This window comes from Panulirus ornatus, chromosome 14 (assembly GCF_036320965.1).
Source record: "Panulirus ornatus isolate Po-2019 chromosome 14, ASM3632096v1, whole genome shotgun sequence".
NCBI classification, from domain to species: Eukaryota; Metazoa; Arthropoda; class Malacostraca; order Decapoda; family Palinuridae; genus Panulirus; species Panulirus ornatus.
This window is the reverse complement of record NC_092237.1, coordinates 4474608-4487373: the sequence shown is the minus strand read 5'-3', so window position 1 is coordinate 4487373 and position 12766 is coordinate 4474608. Positions and strand designations below refer to the sequence as shown.

The window sequence follows — 12766 nt, the reverse complement described above, 5'->3', positions numbered from 1 at the left end:
TACGTATGATTATACCAGAATTGCCAACAAACACTTCTATTTATGAATCATTGCTTCCTGTTATTAACAATGCAGCCAGAGAAAAGATTACAGGGAGAGAAATCCTCCATCACGTAATCACTTGCATTTCTCCTGGGTTGGAATTGCCACATGTCGTTGGAGGAAAAAATAGTCACCCAAAGTTACAATGGCCACAACAATATTGAGGAAGACTGCTTTCCAACAACTCTTTCGATTTGCCAATCTGAGAGATAGCGTAAACCATCTTCATCACAGCTGCAGACTGGGCTGGAATCTCACTGTTCCTTGGTCGTATCCGAAAATTAGGTTAATGAGTACAAAGACCAGGAACATGATCTTCAGACAGGTAAGTTATTAGTTAATGGCAATATTAAGCAATCTTTACTCATAAGTTTTTTTTACTCTTCCCTTCTCGTGTGTAAATGGTATTTCTTGGACAGTAAACTGCTTGTCCTCATCTTCATTCATTCAGTCTCCATAGTTGGACTTAATTGGGAATTATGTGTTCATGTGAAGTGAATGAATAGTGTACTATTGGAAGTAGTAAACAGTGTGCGTGACGTGCATTGGTTGTAATTACAGATATAGACGTTGTTATGCAGGTGGCTACTCTGCCGTCGCCACATCTGTAATTACAGGTTAATTTGAGTACTTTTCCACAGAAATTAAAGGGTGGATTACCTTGACGGTCAGGAAATGCTAATACCATTGGCCTACTACAAATGGACCGGATGTCGATTACAATCATGGGGAATTAATTTCTCCTTCCGCCCAAGACTGATTCTGAGGGATCACATGAAGATTCGCCTTACCCCATCCCAACTTATTTCTAGGCCAAGTTAGGGTGGGTCAGGTTAGGCTGCAAATCTAACCTTATATGCTAGGTTAGGGTACATACCATATTTCATGTAACTTAGGCTAGGTTAAGTTACCATATTTCATATAATCTAACTTAGGCTAGGTTAAGGTAAGTTACATACCATATTTCATATAATCTAACTTCATATAATTTCATATAATCTGATTTCATCTTATCTAACTTAACTGAACCTCATCTAGCTAAGAAAACGGGCAAATTTTAGGTAATCCTTCCATGGATCATGGCGACATTCTTAAGTTAATTGTTGCGGCCTGTTGAATCCAGGCTGGATGCGATACCTGTTTAAGTACTTATCAAATCTTATGCAGAATTTGTTAGTATATTTCCTTTTAAAAGTTTAACATACCAACGATCCGCCTGTAATGTAATAGTAAAGGCAAGATGATTTTGGTATTTCTTGCTAGGATTAACGATTTTAACAAATATTGACAAAAATTATTCGAAGGATTTCGTTGTTGCAATTATAGACTCAGAACACTAGTAGAGATTCGTTTGTAGAATGTTAGTTAGATTGCTTTTGGGTTGATATTGCCTTCATTGAAAGTGCAGGTGGAATAGTTCTGCAGTAGGTTAAAGTGGAACCAGCCACAGTGGATTTGATCATCGTGTCGACTTGGAGAAAGTGTGTCAGTCAGGTGTTATTATTTGACGTGTTAACATCTTACAAGGTCACATATATCAAGTGAATAAGCACAATACTGGTCGTATCGCATTTGTTTAGTATAGGAAAGTGAATTTTATGTAACCTGGTGTACAGGATTGTTTTGATTTGATGAAATAGTAACAACACAGTGGACTAATTCTTGTTATGGTTAGTTTGACAAAGTTCAAGGAGGTTCGCAATCAAATATCAGAGCCTAGGTTCACCAACGACACATTGGAACTCGTTTGGCAGAGGGACATTATGTCCAAATTTAGGCTGTCAAAAGATCATTTGAACCTTTAGCATTGTTTATATTTTAGAATAAAAATGAAGAGTACAAATTAGCCAGACTTCAGTAGTTGGAATTAGTAACAGACAGAAGCAGCTTAAAATGATATATATATATATATATATATATATATATATATATATATATATATATATATATATATATATATATATATTATCCCTGGGATAGGGGATTAAGAATACTTCCCACGTATTCCCTGCGTGTCGTAGAAGGCGACTAAAAGGGGAGGGAGCGGGTGGCTGGAAATCCTCCCCTCTCTTTTTTTTTTTAATTTTCCAAAAGAAGGAACAGAGGGGGCCAGGTGAGGATATTCCAAAAAAGGCCCAGTCCTCTGTTCTTAAGAAAAGAATATATATATATATATATATATATATATATATATATATATATATATATATATATATATTTTTTTTTTTTTTTTTTTTTTCATACTATTGGCTATTTCCCGCGATAGCGAGGTAGCGTTAAGAACAGAGGACTGGGCCTTTGAGGGAATATCCTCACCTGGACCTCTTCTCTGTTCCTTCTTTTGGAAAATTAAAGAAAAAAAAACGAGAGGGGAGGATTTCCAGCCCCCCGCTCCCTTCCCTTTTAGTCGCCTTCTACGACACGCAGGGAATACGTGGGAAGTATTCTTTCTCCCCTATCCCCAGGGAATATATTAAGCATATGGATGGGGTTGTTAGGGAGGTAAATGCAAGAGTTTTGGAAAGAGGGGCAAGTATGAAGTCTGTTGGGGATGAGGGAGCTTGGGAAGTGAGTCAGTTGTTGTTCGCTGATGATACAGCGCTGGTGGCTGATTCATGTGAGAAACTGCAGAAGCTGGTGACCGAGTTTGGTAAAGTGTGTGGAAGAAGAAAGTTAAGAGTAAATGTGAATAAGAGCAAGGTTATTAGGTACAGTAGGGTTGAGGGTCAAGTCAATTGGGAGGTGAGTTTGAATGGAGAAAAACTGGAGGAAGTGAAGTGTTTTAGATATCTTGGAGTGGATCTGGCAGCGGATGGAACCATGGAAGCGGAAGTGGATCATAGGGTGGGGGAGGGGGCGAAAATTCTGGGGGCCTTGAAGAATGTGTGGAAGTCGAGAACATTATCTCGGAAAGCAAAAATGGGTATGTTTGAAGGAATAGTGGTTCCAACAATGTTGTATGGTTGCGAGGCGTGGGCTATGGATAGAGTTGTGCGCAGGAGGATGGATGTGCTGGAAATGAGATGTTTGAGGACAATGTGTGGTGTGAGGTGGTTTGATCGAGTGAGTAACGTAAGGGTAAGAGAGATGTGTGGAAATAAAAAGAGCGTGGTTGAGAGAGCAGAAGAGGGTGTTTTGAAGTGGTTTGGGCACATGGAGAGGATGAGTGAGGAAAGATTGACCAAGAGGATATATGTGTCGGAGGTGGAGGGAACAAGGAGAAGAGGGAGACCAAATTGGAGGTGGAAAGATGGAGTGAAAAAGATTTTGTGCGATCGGGGCCTGAACATGCAGGAGGGTGAAAGGAGGGCAAGGAATAGAGTGAATTGGAGCGATGTGGTATACCGGGGTTGACGTGCTGTCAGTGAATTGAATCAAGGCATGTGAAGCGTCTGGGGTAAGCCATGGAAAGCTGTGTAGGTATGTATATTTGCGTGTGTGGACGTATGTATATACATGTGTATGGGGGGGTTGGGCCATTTCTTTCGTCTGTTTCCTTGCGCTACCTCGCAAACGCGGGAGACAGCGACAAAGTATAAAAAAAAAAAAAAAAAAAAAAAAAAATATATATATATATATATATATATATATATATATATATAACAAAGATGAGCAAAGAAAGACTGACTAAGAGGATCTTAGGGATAATATATATATATATATATATATATATATATATATATATATATATATATATATATATATATATATATATATATATATTTAATATATATATATATATATATATATATATATATATATATATATATATATATATATATATATATATTATCCCTGGGGATAGGGGATTAAGAATACTTCCCACGTATTCCCTGCGTGTCGTAGAAGGCGACTAAAAGGGGAGGGAGCGGGTGGCTGGAAATCCTCCCCTCTCTCTTTTTTTTTTTTAATTTTCCAAAAGAATGAACAGAGGGGGCCAGGTGAGGATATTCCAAAAAAGGCCCAGTCCTCTGTTCTTAAGAAAAGAATATATATATATATATATATATATATATATATATATATATATATATATATATATATATATATATATATATATTTTTTTTTTTTTTTTCAAACTATTCGCCATTTCCCGCATTAGCGAGGTAGCGTTAAGAACAGAGGACTGGGCCTTTGAGGGAATACCCTCACCTGGCCCAATTCTCTGTTCCTTCTTTTGGAAAATTAAAAAAAAAAAAAACCGAGAGGGGAGGATTTCCAGCCCCCCGCTCCCTCCCCTTTTAGTCGCCTTCTACGACACGCAGGGAATACGTGGGAATACGTGTGTGTGTGTGTGTGTGTGTGTGTTTAGTTCACTGTTAAGTAGGTTAATAACTTGTTAAACGTAATTCATTTTATGAATTTCAGTCCAGATTTAGAACTACTTATGATAGATATTTGATTCAACTGTGACATTAAAGCAGACCTGAAAGTCATTACGATGACAATATTGGTATGTTTATGTTAGGCATCGAAAAGGCTTCCAATAGTGAATAACAAAGGAATTTTTATAAAAATTCAAATGTTTAAATGACATTTTAGTAAAGTGTTACAGTCCAGTTTTGACTGGTAAGACGCAGGTCATAGATGATAATAGTTTATTGTCTAATGCAAAAGGTTCACTTACAGATCCCAGACACAGTAGAAGTTCTAGAGATATCGGCAGATGCGATTGTGGTCTTTGCAACAAAGATGGTGGTGACTGTTTTTCCTCTTTAACTGAAAGCCTTTGTGTCAACACCCAAGTCATAAAGTTTTCACACGAGCAGCACAGAGGCAGCTCCACAAAGACGGTAATCAAAACGTGAGGGCCGATGCGTTTGGGTACATGTAGAGCCGGGATTTTTTTTCTTTTTCCTACATTTTAAACTAATTAAGGTTAGATTTCTACAATTTATTATTTTTCGCGTAAAGCGTGTTATAATGAAAGACTATTTGATTGAAGATACTTCATTTAACTTGAATTGTGAAGTAAAATGCATTTGAAATATATTAAATGAATTGTATAACTTATGAAGGGCAATTCTTTTTCCCCTCCCTGAAGTTCCTCAGTTATATATGTATATGAATATTAGAATCTATTAGAGAATTTGTCAGTAAGGTTGTAATTTTCTTATAACTATATATTTATGCACTGGGGAAATTGCCATCGCTATAGTTTCATGAATGGAAAATTAATTCAAGACTATATAGAGCTTTCTGAGAAAAATTAGCATAATCCGTAGGACAATATTAACTTCCTTGCTGATGCCTGTGTAAGTCCAGAATTAGTAAAACTATTTCCACATATTAGCTTGTTGACCCTATTCGGGTAAGGCTTATGCGGGCAGTTGGTGAAGATAAAGCTATATAAGAACATTAGCTATATTAGTGTTGACTACCGTACGCCCAGAGTAAATGAGTTTTACTGCATCCGTAGAGTTTTGAATCGTGTATCATGTTCAAACAGTAATGATTGATGTGGGGGAATCATCTCAATTGATTTATAGTTGATTTAATGCCAGTAATGTGATTCAAATTAGTATAATCATGGCATCGTTTATAGCTTGTAAAACTAGCAACTGTTTTCAATGAACTTAATTTCATATAATTATTGGGTGTTGTGTTTATTCATAAGTACTACTAAACTGTTTCATTTTCTGTTATATTTAGAACGACGGACCTCGTGGTTTATCTTTTATACGCAGTAGGGTATAATTATATCTATAGATTACTCAACATAGAATCATCATACATTGGTTGAATGACTTCGTACATAACGGATGTCATATGAAGGCATTTGGCTATGGTGTGGGCCACTACTTCTCAGTCTGATTGGTTAAGGACACCAGCACCAACATATTGATCGATGAAACTCGCGATGGTCGCTCTTCAGTGACGCCATTTAACAGATTACCTTCAACAGTGAGTTCCGTAAAAAAGGTTTGATCTTTCACTATAATAGTTTATGGGTAAGATTAGGCATCATTGGCTGAGAAAGCTTTCCATTATGGGAATGTTGAACATCCCGCACACCAGCCTGATATTGTTGTCACCTTGTTCTTTGTCAAATCGAGATCCCTCACTCTGATTATCTGTACTGTTCGGTAGTAGAGTTCTAAGACGAAAATGTCCATCAGCTATTCACGAGTTGGCATTACCATCAAGTCGTTTCTGTGCTTATTAACAAAGACCTTTGGGTTGGTTGTGGCCATAAGGTCTCCAACATAGCTCTACCCCTGCTCTGTTAGTGTATAGGAAAGTTGAAGTAAAGATATGAAGCAGTCATGATGATGCATGAGTAAATTTGAACGCTTTTAAGTACGAGTTGTACGTTGCCTTCGCTGTAGTTCTGTGTAACTACTTTTCTTAAGTATACTAAATAAGAGAATCTATTGATCTACTGCACACGCGTGAGAACTACTTAGACGATTGGGCTGAGCTCATCACTATGGTTGGGTTTGTTTCCAAGTATTTTGCTTCCGACTCCGGTTGTTTGAGATGTAGGAAGACACACCGTCTCTCCACTTTCATCCTCAGTGGTTCCTTTCATGCCTTTACACCCGGGGTCGAGTGTTTTGTTGACAGCGCATCGTGGTCGAGTAGGTTTTAGGCAGCAACGCAGGTGGCCTCATAGAATGGGCGTGTGTGGAGTTGGTGTGGCCAGCGGCCTTGGCTGGCCCTGACCTTCAGACTCTCAGTCCTGCTGCTAGAAATAGTGTTCATTTTTATTTTACGCTAACGTGCGCTTATTGATTAGTCCTTTAGCTAACATTTCATCGCGGTTGCGAGGAGCTCACCACGATAATCGGTGGAAAGTACCATTGTCAGCTGTTACCTGCTGGTAGTAATACGGCGAGTAAGAAGTCGCCTTCTGTGGGGCTGCATCATCTTCCGTGGACTGAAAGAAGTATAGTTTCGTCGAGGATCTTTTTTCGTCCCAGAGTAGTTCACCATTTCCTTGCTCATGCGTAGAGTGCTCCCTCGAAGCTGCAGAAGCCCCGTTTAAGGGTCATACAGTTGTATAATGATGATATACATCGAATAGCAAGGGATGCCCATTTGTTGTGCCCTTCACTACATATTTTCAGTCTCCTGGTAATATTTGATACTTCATTGTAGTTGTAAATGCTCAGTATGTTTCAAAAAATTTGTTACAGAAAAAAATATAGTTTGATACCTAATCAGTTGGCTTAAAATTTAAAGTGGCAACGATGGAGCTATGCGAGGAGGGTGTGTCCAGATACTACGACCGAGATTTGTAGGCGGGAGGCGGCCTCGTCTCTAGGGCGCGCATATGACGCAGTCTCTTCCTATTAGTAGTACTATTGTAGTTGAAACGGTATGGGCAGAAGAAAGTCCCTGATCGCGATGTGATCGCAGGGAAACCCAGTTAGTAATTATTTTTTTGTAATTGTTAGCATGTATGTGCTGTAATGTTTTAATAAGTATGTACGTTTGGTTGGTGTGTACTCTTGATTGGTGTTAGACTCACAGTCTCTGATACTACTGTATGTATAAGTAAACCTGAGACGTTGCTGTTTAGCTGTCAGGCATAGATGGTTTAGGCATCACTCTGCCAAACTTGTACAACATCGGGAAGTATTTCAAACTGCTTTATTCAGGGGACTGGAACATTAATCAGCAGTAATTTGTTTCTTGGGAGCAGAGCACAAATCCGTCAAAGTGAGAGGTAGGGAGGTTTAGGCAGCGTGAAGAGAACGTGATATACTTTATATGATACGCTTTGGTGCTTCAGTTCCTTCCGTATACTGTAAGCAGTAAAAGTTCAGTACTGATATCAAGAAATAGAGTAGGTTTGTCATGGGTGGATAGTGAAGTGGTACGATACACCGTAAGGAGGGAACGAGTGATGACGTGAGAGCCAGTGTGAGGTGGTGGTAGCATGCCATTGAAAGCGAGGCTGGTGTTCTTACATCGCACAGAGCGGCGCCACAGTAGTACTTACTTGGTTTTAGGGTCCTGCTCTTTTACTGAAGTGTATATAAATGATAAATCTTCGATGTTTTTAGTATCGTGTCCATATACTGAATGCTCAGTCTTCATCCTTAAAAGTCCCGTCTTTAGTGATTAGGGCCTACCATGTTGTTTGTAAGCGCCTCAAAATCTTCCTTGAGGTATCTCAAGATATAAATAGTCAAGCAAGACCAAGGTTCCATTACCACCCTCACATACAGAACTTCCCCACTGCACAGTCATAAAAAATATTTGTAAATGAGAGAATCATAATGTGAAACTTCTTTTTATCCGGACTGCTTTTTGAAACGTGCTTCGGGTACGTTCAAGGCTCTTCCTTCAGCTGGAGCATATCACGAGGCGCCTGGCTGCCCACACAGCTGGTACTTCCCACCCCTTACCTCGCTTTCTCACGCCCCCCATTCCAGTCTTTGTTGCCTCCCACTCCCCACCAGGCTTGTTAATTCATGCCTAATATTTGTTTTTCCTTCTACTGCTACACGTTTCTGGCAAAACCTTTTGCTCGACAGGCGCTGCCACAACACAGCGCTAACTCCAGTCCCCCTACCCCATCTCGTTAAACTCCCCTCGGGCAAGAAGCGCTCAAGGCTATCGGTTTTTGTTTTATGTCAGGTAGCGGGGGAGGACAAGGGGGTGTTAACACCACACTTTACTGGGGAACTTTCTGTCCTCCTGTCACGGCTGCCTTTCCATGGCCTTGCCTCCCGCCGTTTGTCTGAAGTTGTGAAGAGTTCTCAGCTCTTCAGTAGTACTAGTGAATGCTTCCTACCTTGAAGCCGTAATTTTCCCAGGATGATTAGTTATCACTACGGAAATCCGATTTACTGTTGAACCCTTGAGCTCGGCGATGCACCCTTTGGGCATGGTGGCTTGGACTGTGACCTGATACCTTAAAAGTAAGGTCAGAAAGTCATGTCGTCACTTTTAAAAGGTCGCGTCGTCTTACTTAAGGATTTACTGTACAATAGGGCTTCAGGTCGGAAAGACTTGCGATGGTCGCTTATCTCTGAAAAAAATAATGTGGGAAGCTGCTGTCACGGACAGATGTTCACATCCAGGCTGGACCTTAATTAAAATGCGAAGATTAGTGGAAGGGGGAAAAATAGGAAATAAGGATATATAATTAAGAAGTGATAGAGTAGACAACATTAACATCATGAGGTGGAAGCTGGAAGAGCTTATTTCTTTCTCGTAGACTGGGAGTTACAGCCTCGTTGTGACATAGGGAGAGTTAAGATTAGAAGAGAGAACACGATTTAGGCTATAAAAGGTTACATGGGAAATGGATATTTTGGGCTAGCCAGGAACGCCATCTGTTTCCGGTAGGAAGCACAACGTTCGATATATATATACATATTCAAGTTTCGCGTGTAGTGGCTTGTGATTTTAAAGTTTGGCTTATAATGTTTATTTTGGAAACAATTTTGCTTTACTGGTATCTTGCAAGTGTGGTTCATTGCATCACAATTTTAGGTGCTAAAATAAATGTCGAGAAAAATTTATTCATTTTACTTTCGTCTTTTTTCTTGAAGTATGATAATGAGAAGCTGACTTATTTGAGGGACACATGTGCTACACGTTAAGAGAACGTAGGTAGAATAATGAAACGCATTTTCTCGGTAAAAGCCATTATTACTGTGAATTTGAGCAAGACAATCCTTGGGGTTGAATTGAGAGAACTGTGTGAAGTTGTATAGGGATGGGTGTCACCAAATGTATTTGCTGCATCCCAGGGTACTTTACATCTACTGTAAGATAACCAGATATTAATGTTGCTGTACAATGCGTTCCTAAGCCCTCTCCCGTCATAGCTCCTTCCGCGCCACAACCCGCCGTCAATGCGTCGCAACTCTCGTCACATCCTTGCCCAGTGCACCAGTGATTTTTGCACTTGATATTTTCTGCTGGTTGAGCACGCTAGGAAGACAAAAGACATGCAACAGTTGCGAATATACGGCACTGGAGTCATGAGCGTTTAGGTTATTGTAAATTCTGAGGTATCGTGTATGCAAGGAAATTGTGGCCTTGGTGACTGGTCTTGGATGGGAGTTGCTGGCGGTGTGGTAGAGGTAGTGGTGACGGAGATTGCATGTTGGGGAGTCATCAGGTCACGGGTGGCGAGGGAGGCGGAACCGCTGTAGGTTTTGTCCACATTGGTGCGTCTTGTAGCCTAGTCGGAACATATTGCACTTAGCCTACTGGCCCAGGACAGGACTGACGTACAGATGCTTATTATATGTCGGGCAGATCAATCCCTCATATTTAATTGATATATTATTTGTTATTAGCAAACGCGTGTATCAGTCATCAAAACAACAGTTGTTGCATTTTTTTTTTTGGGGGGGGGGGAACTTTTGATACTGGCTAGTTGACGTGACATCTGTTGTCATCGTGCACGATAGTGAATGGCTTCATTAACAGTGAAGCAATATCCTCTGGAAGGAATTGGCCAACGAGACGGCGGGATTAGAATACCAGCGGGTGTGTGGCACAAGCGATCACGCAATCCAGGGAAGGCCCAGAGTTTTGTGAGAGTCATACCAGCACATCATAGAGTTATTGCTGTACATTCCTAAACCATTAATCTGCTTTGTGTGAAGACGTTAACCCACGCGTACCAGCTCATGATGAGATTCGTTATATGGTCTGATTTGACAGGGTATTTGAAAGGTCGGTTGACTAGCTAGTCCTGATAATACCAATATTTTAGTCAGCATTAAGGTGGGGAAGATTAAGTAAAGAATGGGGAGCTTCATTGTGTGCCTTTGTCGGCAAATGTGAACTTGGTGATGTTGAGAGAAATGAACGACCGTTGTGAGTGTGCTTGCTAGGAGCGAACGCCGGGACCGGTGAACGATAATAGACGGACATGTGCTGGTAACTCGCTTCTGCGCTAAACATAGCCCCACCACCGATGTCGGTTGTGTTCGTAAGAACAGTGTGGCTATAGTCGTTCTTGCCTTTTCTAACCATACAGTTATTAGGGGAAATTCTAAGAAATCTAACTCCTAATATCATGAAAAGGATGTCTTGCAGGTTTTCTTCAAGAAATCCAAACTTGCTGTACAAGTAGGTCTTCCTTGAAAATTATTTTTATTGTAAACATAGGGTGTAACACGTATGACTGCATCTGATTTACGTTTTTCTTTATTAACGTGACATTACTGACATTGCAAAAGTGCGCTGTGAACCGTATTATGGTTTGGCTATGGGATAGAGGTGCGTGTGAAGGTACGCTAAGGTCCCTTGGGGTTGGAATGGGGGTGAACGAACTCCACCTTCGGCCCACACACACACACACTCACGGGCAACAGCTGACCTACCGGATGGCTCCTTGCCAGCAACTCCTCATTCAGGTGCATGGCCAGTAAGAAACGCTCAAGACGCCTCTTGTTTATGACCTTAGATCTAATGTAGCCATGAAGGCTATGGAGTTTGAAATAGTCATTTTTACCCTGAGTTACACTGAAAGTGCTCCCTTTAGTTAAAAGTAAGTCCGCTATTGACTCGTGTCCTGAAACTAATCCGCGTATTCCCCACATTTTCATCTTCACGGAGTTTAGGAAATACTGCACAGACGAAATACATAAACGTTGATGGGCGATATTTACAGTTATCATGGCCCGTGGGGTTAGAAAGCCTTCGAAGACTCCTCCAGAGTAACGTACCCTTTCATTGCTTGCTTCCTCTGTTCCATTATAGTAACCTCGGTACATTTACAGTTATCCAGTCAGTAATATGTGTATTGTATGCAACCCATACAAGCCATCCATAGATCAGGCCCCCCCTCTCGCCCTGAACCCTACAAGATTAGGAAATGTAACCGTAACTTGGAACCGATCTGATAGTCTATAACGTCATTACAGATTTTAGGTTAGGCTAGCCCAGATTCCCAGCACCTGACGATGGTTGGGAACAAATCAGCCATGCATTATACTTATAACTGAGGAAGAACGTGTTGAGAGTGTTGGCAAGCAGCCAATTGTTTTTGTTAAAACTGATAACCGCTGACGATACCCGATTTAACAGTTATTCTCAGGTAACTTTTTTTTTTTTTTTTTTTTTACCGTGGCCAAGGCCATCAGCAGCTTTTAGGTAATGAAATGTTCCGAACCAAGGTCAGCTGTTGCTAAAATTCCGGCACCATGAAAGTAGGTAAACGTTTTGCATTAACTTGTGTACAGGACCCTGATGGAGTAGGATTAAGTGGTAACACCATGTAAAACAGGGTCATTTGAGACCGGAAAACTAGATTGGAAAATAGCTTCTGCATCGCTGCAACTAATGATAATTGAAATAGTAGTAATTAGCAAGGCATGAAGATGTGTTAGGCCAAAATAGGCATTATTCCAACTTTGTCTTATACATTCGTGCCAAGTGCTGAATCCTAGCTTGCTGGACAAAAGCTGTTTACGATCCTTCAGACATCCATACTCTTTTTTCACCCAGTTACTTTATTGTACCAATTTTTACTTTGTAAGCAGAGCTCTGGAATGGAGAAAGTAATGGAAGACTTGAAAATTGATGACGTAAACATAGTTTCTATGAAATGGGCAAATAACTTACACTAGTTTCCCTATATGAAATATTCTCTGGGTCATTGTTCGGCAGGAATACAACCGTTGAGTTATAACGTATGATTGGGCACACGGGGTTCCATGATTGTCATTACAACGAAACTTTACGGCCTGCCTGGGGTCGAGTTCGCTTGGGTTCGAATCCTGGGTGCGGCATTTGGCCCACAGCC

General features: G+C 40.4%; 2 protein-coding genes across 2 annotated transcripts in view; one reads left to right on the top strand and one right to left on the bottom strand.

Annotated features, from left to right (window-relative positions):
* Window positions 1-12766, bottom strand: part of mlt (tubulin folding cofactor E like protein mlt) — a 54829-nt gene that overhangs the window by 37529 nt on the left and 4534 nt on the right. The window lies entirely within an intron of this gene.
* Window positions 88-12766, top strand: part of LOC139753199 (persulfide dioxygenase ETHE1, mitochondrial-like) — a 30161-nt gene continuing 17482 nt past the window's right edge. The window contains exon 1 of the mRNA XM_071669410.1: window positions 88-367. Coding sequence (XP_071525511.1) covers window positions 188-367 — 180 coding nt within the window. The 5' untranslated portion in view covers window positions 88-187. The remainder of the gene's footprint in view (window positions 368-12766) is intronic.